Here is a 17,153-nt window from a genome sequence, read left to right as displayed (position 1 = left end):
TTTTCCCTCTTCAAAAGCTTTTCCCCCTCCCTTTTTTTACCTTCCCGCCTTGAAATCTCATGCCCTTTTCATAGACGTCTCGCGAGCTTTTGCCGCGCGCCTCCTCCCCCTCCCCACCCCCCCGCCCTCCTCTCGTGGAACACGATGCGACGCAGGAATGTGAAAGGCTCCCGCCCGCCGCCATTTTCTTTCTTTCTTGGCAGGCAGAGAGCGCGGTAGGAAGCGGCGAAGCGGACATGGCGGATTACTCTACGGTACCCCCTCCTTCTTCGGGCGCGCCCGGGGGAGGCGGAGGAGGTGGCGGGGCAGTCAATGATGCTTTTAAAGACGCGCTGCAACGGGCTAGGCAGGTGTGTATCGTCGGCACCGGGCAATGGGTGCCGCTTCCCAGGCCGGCCTGGCCCGCCAGGCTTTTTCAAGCAGGCCGCCCAATTCGCCCCTCCGTCGCTCGGCGTCCTGCGCAAGGGCGAGCGGGGCACGCCCCACCACCACCACCGCCGTCCCGTAGGCCGCCAGAGGCGCTCCCTCCGTTAGGAGCTGAGGCGGTTTTTTGTTCCGTGGGCCTTCGGGAGACTTTTCGGGCAGGGGCGTCGTAGTTTCCTCAGTGACTAGAAAAAGGGGGTGGAAAGAGAAAGCCCTGTGGCGCCTCGGTTCCATTCGCGCCTCACGGGAACGAGGGAGGGAAGTGAGATTTGAGAGACACCATCCCTCGGATTATGAGGGAATTTCTTCCTCGGAGTCCTTTTCCCCCCTCTCAAGCCGCCTTCCCGTAATGGCGGCGTCCTCTCTTCGTGCACCACCAACCCAGAGAGAAAGAGGCGGGTGGGTCGGCATTTCTGATTTCCCCCAACTTCCACCTCGCTCGCTCTTCGTCCACGAGGACCGTCTCCTTCCTTCCCCGCGTGCAATACCTGTACTTGTAGCGATTTTCATCGTTTGATGAATAGTTTACACTGCACAGGATGAGGGAGGAATTAGCGCTCGTCCTCAAGGGGGGGGGTAGCCTCTTGTATGGCCGAGGCACCTTTTACTTGAGTTTCCGCCTCTTTACTTGGGATATTTTTGTCCTCCCTTTTACTCACAGTTCAGGGTTTCCCTAATTTATTTTTTTTTACACAGTCGCACAACACGGAGAAACCCGAAACACCGCTTTTATAAAATAGAAATTGCTGCCTAATAAGGTAGCTGGTCCACTCTTTCCTTTCTTTCCTCTTGTTCACATAATAATTAGAAGGTGTTGTTGCTATATCACTTTATATGACCCCATTAGTTTTTAGATTATTTTTTTTCAGTCGCCTGCTGTATAGGTGAGATAAGAGCATTTTCTAAATCAGAAAAAAGACTCCCTTTCGATTCTGTAAGAGGTTATTTGAAATACAATAGTTGTCAACTAGTCCCGACTCTGTCCTGGTTGTGTGGTTTGGGGCAGTCGGGGAAAAAGAATTGGCTTCCTACTTGACTGTTGAAGATAATTGCCGCCATTTTTAGCAACTATGCTTCCCTTCCATTTATTTAGTTGCCTTAAGCTTTCTTGTTTCCTAGCAACTTACTTAGACCAGTTAGATGTAACAACCAGCCCAAATTCAGCAAAGTTTGATCTAGGAACCACTTCTCTTACTAATTTATAAAAGCAAAGAGAATTAAGAAAGCATTTGGTTAAGAGTTCTTTGCCTTCAGTTGCCAGTATCTTTGTTCAAACGTTTCATACAAACTGAAAGCTCCAGCAAGACAAGATCACAGTCCTCTTCTTTGCAAGTGGGTGAGGTAAGGCAAGGAAGATAGTACTGAATCCAGTAAATTGTTGGTGTAGTTTTGTTAACGGAGAGGAAGTGGCAAAATAATTTATAAACTGTAGTATGAAGCTAAATTTTCAGGGCCCAACACTACTACCTTACCTCATAGATGAATGAATATACTCATTTATTAAAAGAGAAAGACGTGGATTCTTTATAGCTGCACTCTTTCATATACACTAATAGATGAACCATTCTACACATTTTTTTTTAGATGCAGAATGGCTGTTATTTTAGATTAGTTATCTTAGTGGCTGAAGATATAATCTTGAAAATGAGGTGTTGGTACATTTTAAAAACAAGACAATAAGGTTGTGAGAGTGCTTTTAATACATGCTTACAACAAAAAATTCTTGACTAAGGGCAGCTTGGAGTAGTATAATGTGTAACTCATTCCTATCCCAAATCTAGCACACTGAGGTGGCTCAGATACAGCAACATGCCATAATTCAGAGTTACATAAATGACTCTGTCAAGACTCTTGGGTTTGCACACTCCCTACTTGTCTTTCACCTTGTACTGTAATTTCTTTCTGCTTTGAGACGGGATTTGAACTGTCAGGCTTGTTTCTTTCAAACTAAAATAAAGAGAGAATCATAGGGGAGAAGAAGATGAAGGGAACATTCAAATATAAGCCTGAGCCAATTAAGTTGTATTTCATTTCGGCTGTGATCTTAAATAATGCAATTCTAAACATGCTCAAAAGTAAGTTCTCCTGAAATGGGGTCTATTAGATGGGAAAAAGTTCCACTGAACACATTTAGTTGTGAATAAATATGACTTTTGCTCTTGTTTTTAAAACAGGAGAACCCAGATTTACAGGATCTTAAATTAATTTCATTTTAGTCATTAAAAATGCTAATTACCTACCTTTTATCTATTGATTCTCAGGTAGAGTAGAGAACATAAAATAAACAATCCACCATACAACAATAAAATGGTAAACCAAATAAGGCAATTAAAATAGAGTGAGATGATCAATTACCAACTTATTAAAATACCTGGACGCAAATAGGTATGTTTTGACCAGGTGCTGAAATCATGATTGCTTGAGCTCCAATCATAAGTCTTAGGAGAGCATTCCATGTATGCAGTGCCACCACAGCAAAGGCTTTACCGCAGCACAACTAAGGTATGGCACCACATAGTGGAAATTGCCCTGGTTATAGAACTGAAAACGCACCTTTGAGGATCTAAACACCCTGGCAACCTGGCATTGGTGGATATGTTCCTTTAGGTATTTTGGTGATGAGCTGCTTAGAGTTGAAAAGATAGGCATCAGCACTTTGAATTGTGTTTTGAAGTTAATAAACCGCTAATGTAACTCTTAGAATCACTGTGGTGTCAATCCGTCTGTCCAGTAAAGAGAGAGAGAGCAGCTACATTCTGCCCTAACTTAAGTTTCTGGATTGTCTTCAAGGGATAGAACCATGCACGGCGCATTACAGTAACCCAGTCCGTAGGTCACCAGAGCATGGGTCACTATGGTCAGACTATCCATGTCAAGGAACAGTTATAGCTTTTAAAAAGACACTTTGTGTCGCTCATGCTACCTGTGCCTCTTGTGACAATGCTAGATCAAACAATACCCCAAAATTGCATCCCTTCTTTCAAGGAGAATATAGCACAGGCTGTATACCTAAGTCTCCAGACATGGGCATCTACAAATCAGAATTTTATCTTGTCAGTGTTCAACTGTAATTTATTAGCCACCATCAATCCCATACTAAATCCAAGCACTGGTCTAAGCACATGCACTGCTTGATATTTCAAAAGGATCTTCGCTGACATTAACCTTTGGAAGATTTACTGCAATTATTATATGAAGTATCTATACACTGGCTTGGGGCCAGTTTACACCTTGGAGAAGGAGGAGCATTTATAACACTGCACTTTGACTTTAGGCAGGCACCCTCACTATATTATTTTAAAAGCCAGTTCCCTTTAAATTAATTATTTGGGCAAAATAGCAAGCAATTCACTGTTAGCTTCTATATGGTATGCAGTTCTATAAGAAATTGCTTGCGTGTTTGTGCCTGCCACAAGCAAGCACACTAACTTCTGATAACATAATTGGTTGCTGTTGTATTTCAGCACTTGCATGTCTGATTCTTCCAGTTAAGCTGACACCAGTTGTTCTTCTCTTAATATAAAGGTTTGCCCTGATCTTCAAATGGTGGCCTCCCAGAGCAAAAATCATAGTTAGACAACTTGTGTTTAGTGTAATTTAATGCTTGACAACATATTAATGTATGGTGTAAGGTATCTGTTACAGCAAGTGTAAAAAAAATCATTCTTTGACACATTACTTTTTACAACATAGTCAAAAAAAAGAAAAGACTTGATATGCTTGCCTTTGCTTTTCTTTCAGATTGCAGCAAAAATTGGAAATGAATCTGGAACATCTGTGAATTCAAATGATTACAGTTATGGAGGACAAAAAAGACCTCTTGAAGATGGAGGTATGCTGTCAATCAGTATATAAGATGCTAATATATTCAATTCTAAAAATTATAAACTGATAGTGTGTGTGTGAGTGCATGAGTTAGTTTAGCCTTTCTGCATTACTTTAATGATGGTTATTGGTTAGAAGGTAGAATAGTCCATCTTCAACATGGATATGATCTTTTAGACATAACTAAAAACCTAAGGTAGGTAAAATATGTATTATTTAAAATGCATCAGAAGCACAGTGTTGAAATATTTGTGACAGAGGATTAACAGCTCCTCTAATTTATATGGAGAATGCTCATTTGTTAATCTTTTTCAAACCTGGTGGTTTGGTATATAAGTTACATTGTGCAGGCACAACATTTTAAAATGTAGTTATTTCATTAAAAAGACAAGCATTGAAATATATGGAGAAATGTCTTCCTCTAACTTGCTTGAACCTTTTGTTTTTAAATTTGTTACTGAAATGTGTAGCATTTTTTAATTTTAAAAAGCTTTTGTGGGCTTAACAGGGTTTAATATGTTTATCTTCTAAAAGCAAAGCATTGTGTAATATTTTTTTTAATTCATGAAGACAGTTTCTGACCTTGGAGGAGAATGTAGGTTTTGATGGATTATAATTTTGTTTACAGAAAATTTCTAAGGCTCTTGACAAGGAGTACTTGTGTACTTTATTAAAGTGCCTTTTATTATTAGTGAGGTTTTTAATATTCAAAAATGAGCTAATGATGCTTCAAATGATGTATGTAATGTATTCTTTTTATTTTATGTGTAGATGGCTCTTGGACAAGTCCGAGCAGTACAACACACTGGGAGGGAATGCCCTCTCCTTTTAAAGGCAGGAATTTTTATTTATTACCTGTGTTTAGTATGTAAACGTGAAATGAACTAGTGGATCTTTTGAAATGGATGACACAAATATTTCTTGGAATATGTGTCTGACTTTTACTGCACTTAATAATGGTGGTTCATCATATATTCCTGAATATGGGGTGGGACGGAAACATTTGAGGTAATTTTTATCAGATATCAGTTATCTACGACTTTCACTCATACTAAACGGATTTGGATGGTAGTGATGGTAGTGGCTTTGAATCTGCTGTTTTGACGTCTTATGCCGTGAAATTTTCAGTATTTGGTTAGGAAGTCTGTATGACAGTTCCCAGATTGAGATTGTATTGCTATGTGTTGGCTGAATCTTAAATTTTGATTTTCTATTTAGTATTGTGGTCGTTGTCAGATATAATTGTAAAATGATTATTTCTCACAATGGTGGTCTTTTCAGTTTTTGTTACAGAAGCATCATTAGCTTTAGTGTCAAATTACTAATAATACAGCTAAATGTTTGTTAGTTATGTTTTAGTGACCTGGACATCCGTAATAGTGTGTTTAAACCTGCGTGCCTTATTAAACCTTGAACAGTTTATCTGATAAATGGAAGTACTTTGGATTTTTCCCCCCTGACTATACTAACCAAGTGTTAAACATATAAGATTTTTCCTTGTTTAGATGACCTATTCCCTGAAATTTCAAAAACATGCTAAAATGCATTGGACAAGTTGCATTTTGCACTTCTGGAACAACCATTTATTTAAATTGCCTATCTTTGTGACAAAAAACATTTAAAAAAATCTTACTTTTGCAGATCAACCAGAGCCTAAGAAAGTTGCTCCTCCAAATAATGATTGTAAGTATGTTTTTACCTTGTGGTCAGCTCTTAAGTGTACTTGTCAAAGCAAGTGTTTAGTATTCTATTCTATACATAATTACGATATACCAGTGTTTATGTGCACATAGTGGTTGAGTTCATGCGGCAGAGTTGCTGGGTGGTCTTGTGCCTCTATCCCTAGAAACAGTAATTAGATCTGCAATACAAACCACTTTTGAAACTGCACCACATGTGTGGTATATAGGGATTCTGTTTGTGGGAGAGCTATCTTAAATAGGAGTGGAAGGAGTCTTTCTGAATCAGTCAGTATTTGCTTTTTAAAAACAGAATATTCATATTAATAAAAGGAATATAGTTTTGAAATGAACCAAACGTTAGATAGTTAAGAAGTGGTAGCTGGCAGGGTTTTTTACTCAGGAAGATATGCTGTAATGAGTCAGAACATGTATCCATAGAACAGTATTGTCTTTAGTAACTGTCAGTGGCTGCCCCCAAGGCTTTGGGCAGTAGTTTCTTCCTACTATTGAGATACCATGGGTCTGCTGCCGAGCTTTGGCCCTTACCTCCCTTTAAAAAAACACACAACCACTTTATGTATTTATTTAATAAAATCTATACACCATTTGATTGTTTAGAAAACTCAAAAACAGTTTACAAAAGCTAAAACAGTAAAATCAAGAAAAATCTACTACCTTACTTTAAGTTAAAATACAAAAGTTAAAATGCTGAAACAGAATAAAACTCCCTCAGATTTCTAAGCATCTGGATGAACTTCTCTAAACAGGAATGTTTTTAGCAAGCACTGAAAAGAATACAATGAAGACGCCTTCTTGATCTCAATAGGCAGGGAGTTCCAAAGTGTACGCACTGCCTCACTAAGCCTGATCAAGTTCATACAAATGCAGAACAGATATTATGTGGCATCTGTATTAGTGTCAATTCTGCCGATCAAAGCGATCAAGAGGACACATGTTGGGTAGGGCAATCTCGTAAGTAAACTGGTCCCAAGTGATAGTAACACCTTGAACTTGACCCGGTAGCAAATTGACAACCAGGGCAGATCTCTCAGCACAGGTGTTATATGCTGACAAGGCATTATACACTAAACTGTAGCTTCTGTATCAAGCACAAAGGAAACCCCACATAGAGCACGTTGCAATAATCCAGTCTTGGAAGTAACCAACACGTGAGAAGTGAACATAGCATTTGAGCAGTCGTCATGAAGTGATGCAAAAGACAAGCCAGGAGACAGATGTACACTTTCCATAGACAGATTGTTTGTGAGCTGCTAATCCAACATTTTATTACCGCTTTTCAGTTTGTAGCAGCCTTTTATGTAGAAGAGGAAATATGGGAAAGGACATTCTATAGTTTTCTATAATCCCTCTTGAGGATATTTCTTGCTCAATCCTATCTTCTAATCATGTTTTATATCTTCTTGGGCCCAAATATCCAGTGTAAAAAGGTTAAAAGTAAATTTAGACAGCGGGTTGGACTCAGTGTTGCATCAGAAGTTTGTTTGCGCAAGGTGCCTCTGCATGATTTTCACATATTCTCACATCACACCTTTCTCCTTGGAAAGGTTTTTTTGAGGAGATGCAGGGACCTGTAACAGGGAAGGGATTGAAAGCCCTTTTTTGTGGACAGATGTCAACTTCTGCAATGTTTGCTCAAATGCAATGGGGTGGCTGCTTACATGGATTTGGAAGGAGACTATCTGAGTTCTGTTTTTAAATATGCTGCTGCTTTTAATGGAAAACCCCAAATAGAAAAATATGTAAAAATTTCAACAGGAAATTTCTTACTGCATAATTGGTTTCATTATAAGCCTGCAGACTTGTTTAGAGTTCAGTTATAATAATCTGAACTGGTTAAGTAAGGTTACATTTTTAATGGGTTATAGAATGTTGTAGCCCATTAAAAATGTTATAGAATGGGTTATAGAATGTTGTAGGAGGGGACGCGGGTGGCGCTGTGGGTAAAACCTCAGTGCCTAGGGCTTGCCGATCGCATGGTCAGCGGTTCGAATCCCCGCGGCGGGGTGAGCTCCCATCTTTCGGTCCCGGCACCTAGCAGTTCGAAAGCACCCTTAAGTGCAAGTAGATAAATAGATACCGTTTTATAGCGGGAAGGTAAATGGCGTTTCTGTGTGCTGCGCTGGTGCTGGCTCGCCAGAGCAGCTTCATCACGCTGGTCACGTGACCCGGAAGTGTCTCCGGACAGCGCTGGCCCCCGGCCTCTTAAGTGAGATGGGCGCACAACCCTAGAGTCGGACACGACTGGCCCGTACGGGCAGGGGTACCTCAGAATGTTGTAGATACTGCAGCATGTTCTTTCAATGCATTTGAAATGTGTGCTTCCCATCATGTTTAGAAATACCTCCCATAATAATTGGTTAACACTATGCTGAACTTAACTAGCAATGTACCCAATGAGACAAGTTGTTAAAAGGCATTATAGTATAATCCCATGCCTTGCCTTGTTGTCTGCTGCTTATAATAGAGAATAGAGATATTAAAGCTTATTGAGCAGCTAGGTTCTTTAATGGTGCTTGGGAGACAGGTAGCAATATATGGCTGCAGCATAAAAGGATTGAGCACAGTATCTAGTTGGGGCAAGATGTAGGTTCAGAGTATGGTTTGCATCAATTTGAATTTGTGTATGCACAGTAGGTCTTTGATTTGCCACTCTGCTGTGGAATTTAGAGCAGGTTTCTCATATGTGTAGCATTATGAAGGAGAGGGGTGTGGTGAATTTACTAAAAACCATTTTTCCTTCTATTTTTGCCTTCTGAAAGACCAGATAGTTACTTTGGAAATATTTTGTTAGATCCAAAAGCTTCCTTCTTTGTGTGGAAGATGTCTTCTGCTCACTGGAGGACTGTTTTATACTTCATTCCAAAGAGCTCTGTAAGAAAAGTGAAACAACTATGTTCTTACACTTAACCTTTACAGAAGTATCGGTGGAAAGGCATTAGTTTATATTTTCCTATTGTTAATAGTTCATTGTTCCAACCCATAGTTGCAATTATTATATAGAGCAGCACATCTTTTGGTGTGTGAGAAATGCAGTCTGGAAGCCTGATAAGCACATTATTTAGTCATTCATCAAGGCGTCTCTATCTGTTGGTTAATATTGTGAAATGCACAGAAATAAAAGCAGCCTAATGTAAAAGTGTTGAGAAACTTGTTATTAGTACAGTGTTTCTCAAACTTGGGTCCCCAACTGGTGAGCTTACGGATAGCAGCGTGTTCTGGGGGTCAGGGGAAGCTTGGGCTTTGGGGGGGGGATAATTTTTTTTTCTTTATTTCCCCCCCAAAAAACTAGGTGCACCCTATGGGCCGGTGTGCCCTATAGGGCGAAAAATATGGTACATAATTACAAACATCACAGAAGTCATAAACAATAAATAAAACACATCAAAATGTACACAACCAAATGGAAACAATTTCCATGTAAATCATAAGATCTAAAGCTAAAGATACAACAATAATATTAATAACTGCAACAAGCTCTCTCAACCCCCCCCCCCCCGTAAACAATATTACAGCCCAAGAATCTGTTCAACAGTTTTTGTAGCTGGAGTCAGTCAGCACTCCACCCTCCCAGGCCAGATGGGAAAAGGCCAGCAAGGCAGGGTCCAGGGCTGACAACCAAGATTCTTATTTAAAACAACACAGATAAAAATTAAAAGAGGAATCCTCTGCTGAGCAGCAGCTGCAGTCCTTCTGAAGCCTGTCAAGCCCCGCCCCAAGCCAGGTGGAAAGAGGCCCTCAGCAGGCAGTCCTCTTGGGCAGCAGCAGCATTCTTCAAGAGCCCGTCAGACTACAACTCCCATCATCCCTATGCCTGCTATAAACACTCAAATGTTGTAAGTTCCCTTGTAGGACAGTGTTTCAGCTCCATGATCATCTTGGTTGCCCTTTCTTGAAACTTCCAGCTCTACAATACCCCTTTGTAGTTGTGATGATCAGAACTTTCTTTTGAAATTTTATAGCCTGCCTTTCAGCCAAATGATATATGGCATACATATGCATTATAACCAAAATAAGCATATAAAAACAAAACAGTTAACACTTTAGATCATCATGAAAACATACAAACAGCAGCAGGAACAATAAAAACCCCACAGTGCATCTCACCTCTGGCCTCAAGGAAGGTGAACAGGTACACACTATTCCAAGTGCATTTGAATTGAAGGCATTGCAATATGGGCTGGTAATGATTTCTAGAATGGAGCTTGCCTTTTTCACAGACTGGAGTCAACAATTTGATGTTATGCAAACCTGGCTGCCTCACTCTCCAGGTCATTTATGAACAAGTATAAAGTGCAAGTCCCAGGATTCATCCTTGGGAGACCACACTTTATGGAACCATCCCATTTATTCCTCAGAAATCCGCCATTCACCTTCCATACAGTAGCGGACAGGTGCCACAATCCTCTAGAACAGATTTTGGGAGTCAGGAAGGGAAATAATTGAAAACTCAATATACTGAATGTTTGCTGTGATCTTTCAAGGCATACAGGATCTCCTTTTACTTTTTTGGAGCCCTAGATTTTAAACAGTTGAATATGGACCCTATCAGTAATATGCGTAACAAAAAAAGAAAGTTACTATTGGTAAGGAGCAAAATACAAAATAATAATGGGTTGTATCAAACATTACACCAGCAGAGTTCTGCTTGCTCAACTGACTTCCCCTGCCTCTTCTCTCACCTGTGCCCTACAATCTGTTCTGGAGGGTTCTCCAACCTCCTGGAGAAGGTTTTTAGGGTTAGGGTGCATTGTGGACTACAGGGGAGGAGTGCCATTGTGCGAGTGAACTAGCAGCATTAAAAACAGCCCAAAGTATTACAGCTGGAAAGGCTAGCAATAACAGATTACCGTATTTTTCGCACCATAGGACGCACCTCGTTTTAGAGGGGGGAGAACAAGAAAAAAAAATTCTCCCCCTCTCTGCCCAGCGCCCCTTCAGCGAAGCGGCAGGAAAAGCTGCACAGAGAGGGGGGAGAATTTTCCCCTTCTTGTTTTCCCGCTCTAAAACAGAGCGGCTACCTTGGAAGCCTGCAGAGCGAGAGGGGTCGGTGTGCACCAACCCCTCTCACTCTCCAGGCTTCAGGTTCCTTTCGACCTGCTCTTTGGGGCTGGCGGGGGAAGCCCACTACCAGCCCCAAAGAGCAGGTCAGGGAGCAGCGGAGAGGCTGCTGCCATAGTCGCGCGTCACCTCTCCAGCTGGGAGAGGGTCGCGGGGCTATGGCTTCTTTAGCCCCTCACGCGCTCTCCCAGCTGGAGAGGTGGCGCGCGGCTAAAGAGGCTCCTGCCATAGCCGCACGTCACCTCTCCAGCCGGGAGAGGATCGTGGGGCTATGGCTTCCTTTGCCCCGCGCGCGCTCTCCGGCTGGAGAGGTGATGCGCGGCTATAGAGGCTCCTGCCTCTATGGCGTCTTCGCTCCATGGGACGCACACACATTTCCCCTTCATTTTTGAAAGGGAAAAAGTGCGTCCTATGGAGTGAAAAATACGGTAAATCCAATGCTGCTATTACAGGAAGTATCAGCTGCTGTTAAACAAAAACAAAAACCAAGGGAAGGTAATTCTATCCAATGCAGTGGCATCAGGGTTCCACTGGCATAACAGGACTTAGGTTTCCTATCTTCTGCCCCATCCATCTGCTCCAGTGGGTTCCCCAAACTCGAGCTGATTTTGTGGAAGGGAACAGGAGAGGGACGTTTTCTTGCTAACACTGCAATATCTTGTGCTACTGAAGCTGCAGTGTTGGATAGAGCCAGTGATATTCTGTTACTAAAGTGGCAAGCCACATGCAACTCGTACCCCTTGCTTCAAAAGAGAGTGGGAGATAGGACTTTGGGTTGGTGATTGTTCATACCTAAGTACATATAGTGTGCTACCCCAACACAAAGAAAATCCTAAAGCGTGTTTATTGACTACTTATTCATTGGGATAGAAGAAACCTTAAAGGTGAAGGCAAAAATGTTCTGCCCACTGAAGAGACAAGTTCCATTGATCTTACTTCATAATAATGCGCTGTATAAGGGTAGGGAGAGAGGGGGGAAGTTTTACATAAGAGTAGGAAAAACAGTGAGCTTGGTCCTTGCTCTCCTATCCTTGTATTCTTGACCTAATTCATTTCTTCTCAGTTTGTAGCAATCTATAATTTGTCTTTACTTTCTGGCTGGCAGATTATGTCTGTTTTCCATGAATACCAGGGTTTGATATTGATTTGCAATCCAGATATACCTTGTGAAGCCTCAGTCATAGTTTGCTTCTCAGCTATCAGCAAAGTTGGAAGGAAATGGTTACACTGGGCATACGACAGGACAAAAACCTAAGCCTATGTCTCATTCTAAGTTTGTTCAATCATCAATTCATGGTTTGGTTCTCTGTCTGACCTCAGCTATTGTACCCAGTGCTGTATTTCCCCCGTGTGAGATAATTATAGTGCAGTCTTACCCACCTCTATCTGTTGAGTTCAGTGAGGATTACTCCCACTACATGAGTTTAGGATTGTAATTGTAGTTGTGATACTTTGGGTTGAATGGGAGAGATGAAAAAAGTTAATATATATGCAAATTGTTCATATGGTAGGCTGTGTGTTGCACCCGTTCTCATTTATTCCAGAGCATTTAATGGAATTAAAATATTTACCGTATATATTTATTTTAGCCTTTGGAAATCAGATGCCACCCATGCATCAGCAACAGAGGTAGGATACTTTTTTCTGATTCTTCTAAGATGTAACTGTTCATATTGACTTCTCCCAAAAATTTATAAAAGTACTTCAAAATTGCATATAACAATCCCAAGCAGGAATGACTAGTATGTTAATTCATTGACTTTGCAAATTTAATTTGTCCCTTTTGAATAGACCTAAAAACTGCCAGGAAATTTGGATCTGGTGTAACTTTACACCAGTTTAACTTGCATCAGCTTGCTTTACTTCAGCTAATGTGTATAGTATTACTCCCTTACAGTTGGTATATTTGTGCTTATTACGTACCTCTAAGCAAGCATTGTACAGGATTGGATGCTTAGCTGTGTGAGCTACAAATCTGAGCCTTCAAGGCATATTTTAGAAACAGGCAACTGATTAATAATGTAGCATGTGTGTGTGGTTTCTTAGAGTAACCATGCCACTTTCCAAAAAGTATGATTTTTAAAAATATGCCATCCATATTAAACCAACGTTCTCTTACTGCCTTCAGGTAAAATTGAATCAGGATGTTATTCATTACTTTGATGGCAATGTAAGCAAATCTGTCATTGCTACTCAAATCTCTTTGAAAATAAGCTGCCAGTCAGTTCAGCATGACAGAGAAATCATTGCCTCTTTCAAAATAGCTTGGATCAGTAAGGGTGTTACTATGTTTAAGGACAAGAAATAAGGCTTAAATCAGCTTGATAGGGTTCGTTTGAAAAGGTAAATGAAAAGAACGTGTTCATTAGTGAATTTCCTCCTGCATTGTAGGATAGGTCATGCATGTAGTTTTATTACATTTCCCAAATCTTTTCTTTCTCTTTATATATGCTTTTCATATATTTGCTGTTATTTGTGACTTCTGTGTTTAAATTAAAAGTAGACAGGGCTATTTTCTATTTATGTGGACTCAGAGGCATCTCCACCTGACCATGTTTTCTCCTTCATCCCCAGCAAATGGTCACAAATTGTTCATTGCTGTTCTTGTGTGAGCAGAATAGCTCTCCCCTCACACAGTGGGGCTTCCTCTCCTTACTCCTACATGCCCCCAAATCTGCTCTTGCATCTTGGGGAAAACCAGAGTAAATTTTAGAGGCATGTAGGGGGATGCAGGATGGAGAAGAGCAAGGTAAAATTCTGTTGCATAAGTGGAAGTCCTCTTGTGCAAACCTCTGCCTTAAATCACATGTAGTGATTATGAAATTCAAATCTATGCAAAGTATTGATATTATTGTACCTATTCATTTAAAATAATTGGCTACTGATAAAATTACTATCATTTGTAGGCTTGCAAAACTACAAATCTGGCAAAGAAAAAAAAACTAATAGGAACTAGATAACACAATATAATTCTGAAGTTTATTGAGAGAATTCCAAGCAAGGTGCAATCTAGTTTTTGTTATTTTTTTCAGGTCTGTAATGACAGAAGAATACAAAGTTCCTGATGGAATGGTTGGATTCAGTAAGTAGTGTAACCTTGCTATAAAGTAATTAAAATATACTGAATGCAATTCGTGCAATAATTCTGGTTTGTTTGTCCATTTTTCAAGTAATTGGCAGAGGAGGAGAACAGATTTCTCGCATACAGCAAGAATCTGGATGCAAAATACAGATTGCACCTGGTAACTATTTCATTTCCTGTTCTATTAATGAAAAGTATGGAACACAAGCAAGTAATGTTAGAACCAAACCAGTGTTTTTAATTATTTTCCACTCTTTAGGAGAAACTATTTTGGGAACAAGTAATGGGTTAAAATTTGGATACATTATGGACAATTGATTTTGAGTACCTTTTGAATGTGTAATTCAGTTAATGCATAATTGCTAGCTACTGATTTCTTTCTTTAGTAGTATTAATTCTGTACTATTTCCATTTTATAGATAGTGGTGGCATGCCTGAAAGATCTTGCATGTTAACTGGAACCCCAGAGTCAGTACAGTAAGTGTTCGCTTAAAACTTTCAAATAGGCTGATGTGTTTTTAATTATGGTTCTGTATGTTAAAGAGCATAGTGTACTACGTCAGAAATTACTTTCTGGTGTCCTAGGTGAAGAATGATCATTGTTTAGGCATGGCTAAACTTGTATAGTTTGAGGTCCCCCCCCCCAGGTATATCCAGTACATTTTAACCTACCTTTCTCTTACCTGCACTATTCTGCAGATCTTCATGTTCTGTGTTTTCGATCATCTGCATGCCCTGCCTTTTTGCATCCGTGCTGCTTATACTCAATGACATGTTTCTTGTCCTCCTTCCTAAATGGAAGTGCTGTGGGCACTGTAAAGAGTCAGATTTTCATTTACTGTTAAGCAGATTACTTGCTTTTCTAGTTAGCCATCACCCATTTTACTCTGCTGTTTGTTCCAGTTATGTTTTCCCCCAGTCTTGCCACTATTATAAATTGTATATTTTTCAAGGTCTGCAAAGAGATTACTTGATCAGATAGTTGAAAAAGGAAGGCCTACGCCAGGATTCCATCATGGGGATGGTCCAGGAAATGCAGTCCAGGAAATTATGATTCCAGCTAGCAAAGCAGGATTAGTTATTGGAAAAGGTGGAGAGACAATAAAGCAACTTCAGGTAAGCTGAAAAAAAATTAATTTGTGGGTGAATGCATTAAAGTACTAAATTTGCATGATCTGTACAGATTACTTTTGTTGAATATAGGAGAGAGCTGGTGTAAAAATGGTAATGATTCAAGATGGACCACAGAACACTGGAGCAGACAAACCTCTTAGAATCACAGGAGATCCTTACAAAGTTCAAGTAAGATGATATTTTAATTTTAAAAAATAATATTCCTTTAGATAATGTTCCTTTTAAGATTGTTGCATCTGAATTGTACCTCATTCTCTTTTAGCAAGCCAAGGAAATGGTTTTGGACCTAATTCGTGATCAAGGTGGTTTTAGAGAGGTGCGCAATGAATATGGCTCAAGAATAGGAGGAAATGAAGGATTAGATGTGAGTATAATGAGAACATTTTATGAAATGTGTCTTTATCAGAGCACTTCTTTTTCTTCAAATTAGAATAAAGGGCAGGAAAGTATGTAATGAGATGCTTGTATATACTATTAATGTATTTTTTTTATTATTTTCAGCGATTGCTTTCCCCCTTACGTTTTTAGCTGTTTCTGTTTTAGCTGTATGCCGCCTTGATTCTTCCAGGAGAAAGGACAGGATATAAATAAAAAGAATAATAACAGATTTTTATTTCATTTTTTGGCCCTTATAAACTTAGCGATGAACTTCTTGGCAATTATTGAACTATTTCTCTAAAATATAATGGTTATGATACTTATGGGTTGTATTAAATATTTTGTTAGAAAAATAGCTTGGAAAGGTTTACAGCAGGCTTCCTCAACCTCGGCCCCCCGGATGTTTTGAGACTACAATTCCCATCATCCCTTACTAGTCCTGCTAGTTAGGGATCATGGGAGTTGTGGGCCAAAAACATTTGGAGGGCCGAGGTTGAGGAAGCCTGGTGTACAGCTATTAAATTTCCTACTGTTCTCTGACCTTTTGTTAACCTAATCCTCTTCACGGCGGCTTTATTGTGGGTTGCTTGTATGTTTGAGATGTGTCAAAAGTAGTGACCTAAACCTAGATAAATACTTTTGATTGCTTTGAAACATTTGCTGAAAATTTGTTTTGTTTCTTCAGGTACCAATTCCAAGATTTGCAGTTGGTATTGTAATTGGAAGAAATGGAGAAATGATTAAAAAGATACAGAATGATGCTGGTGTGAGGATACAGTTCAAACCAGGTGAACTGCCTATGTACATGACATAAAATTCAGAGGTTTTCTCCTAATTTTTAAAGGAAATTTGTTTTAATATTCCATTCCTCTTCCAGATGATGGAACAACTCCAGACAGAATAGCCCAAATCACAGGACCTCCAGACAGATGCCAACATGCAGCAGAAATTATTACGGATCTTCTTCGAAGTGTTCAGGTTGGTTCATAGCTGCTAGGAATGTTTATGAAATCAAGTGGTTTATAAAATATTACTGGGTTTCTTTTAAAATGTATTTGAATACATTTCTCAACTTCAAAGGAGGTGGGCTAATGGGAGCTTTAGTATTTGTGATAGTTACTTAAATAGCTGTGTTAACAAATTTCTAGCCTTGAAACCAAAAATATCCACTCGCCTACCTATGATAGCCATTCTGGGTTAAAAGAAAACATCAACTCTGCAAATTGTCAGTGCCTGTTTGTGATTCTTCTTCAACCACTGCAAGGCTACAGAAATCCTCAATTCAGGAAAAAATACTTTGCAAAATAATTTAATGGTATGAAATAAGTTCTCATCAGTTTCTGGGGTGTGCTTTCATATGTAAAACTGCTGGCATGAGACACTTTAATTCTAGGATTTATGGAACTTTGTCCTTCTAAGCTTTGTGGCATTTGATGGTTTTCAGTGGGATAGATAAATGCTGAGCCTCACCTCAGTGTTAGCCAACACTGTGTTTGCCAAGCATAGTGTTGCTGATTAGCAGTGTACATAGAAAGATTGTTGACTGAAAG

The 17,153-nt window shown here is 39.8% G+C and overlaps 1 protein-coding gene across 1 annotated transcript in view; it reads left to right on the top strand.

Annotated features, from left to right (window-relative positions):
- Window positions 1-130: 130 nt before the first annotated feature.
- Window positions 131-17,153, top strand: part of FUBP1 (far upstream element binding protein 1) — a 30,824-nt gene continuing 13,801 nt past the window's right edge. Inside the window, 13 exon segments of the mRNA XM_079982054.1 lie at window positions 131-350; window positions 4,165-4,255; window positions 5,020-5,082; window positions 5,890-5,931; window positions 12,599-12,638; window positions 14,042-14,091; window positions 14,180-14,251; window positions 14,511-14,568; window positions 15,045-15,207; window positions 15,295-15,393; window positions 15,488-15,589; window positions 16,289-16,391; window positions 16,481-16,581. Coding sequence (XP_079838180.1) covers window positions 237-350; window positions 4,165-4,255; window positions 5,020-5,082; window positions 5,890-5,931; window positions 12,599-12,638; window positions 14,042-14,091; window positions 14,180-14,251; window positions 14,511-14,568; window positions 15,045-15,207; window positions 15,295-15,393; window positions 15,488-15,589; window positions 16,289-16,391; window positions 16,481-16,581 — 1,098 coding nt within the window. The 5' untranslated portion in view covers window positions 131-236.

The sequence above is a fragment of the Podarcis cretensis genome (genome assembly GCF_951804945.1).
Source record: "Podarcis cretensis genome assembly, chromosome: 6".
NCBI classification, from domain to species: domain Eukaryota; kingdom Metazoa; phylum Chordata; class Lepidosauria; order Squamata; family Lacertidae; genus Podarcis; species Podarcis cretensis.
Note: the sequence above shows the minus strand (reverse complement) of the source record. Positions and strands in the feature narration are given on the sequence as shown.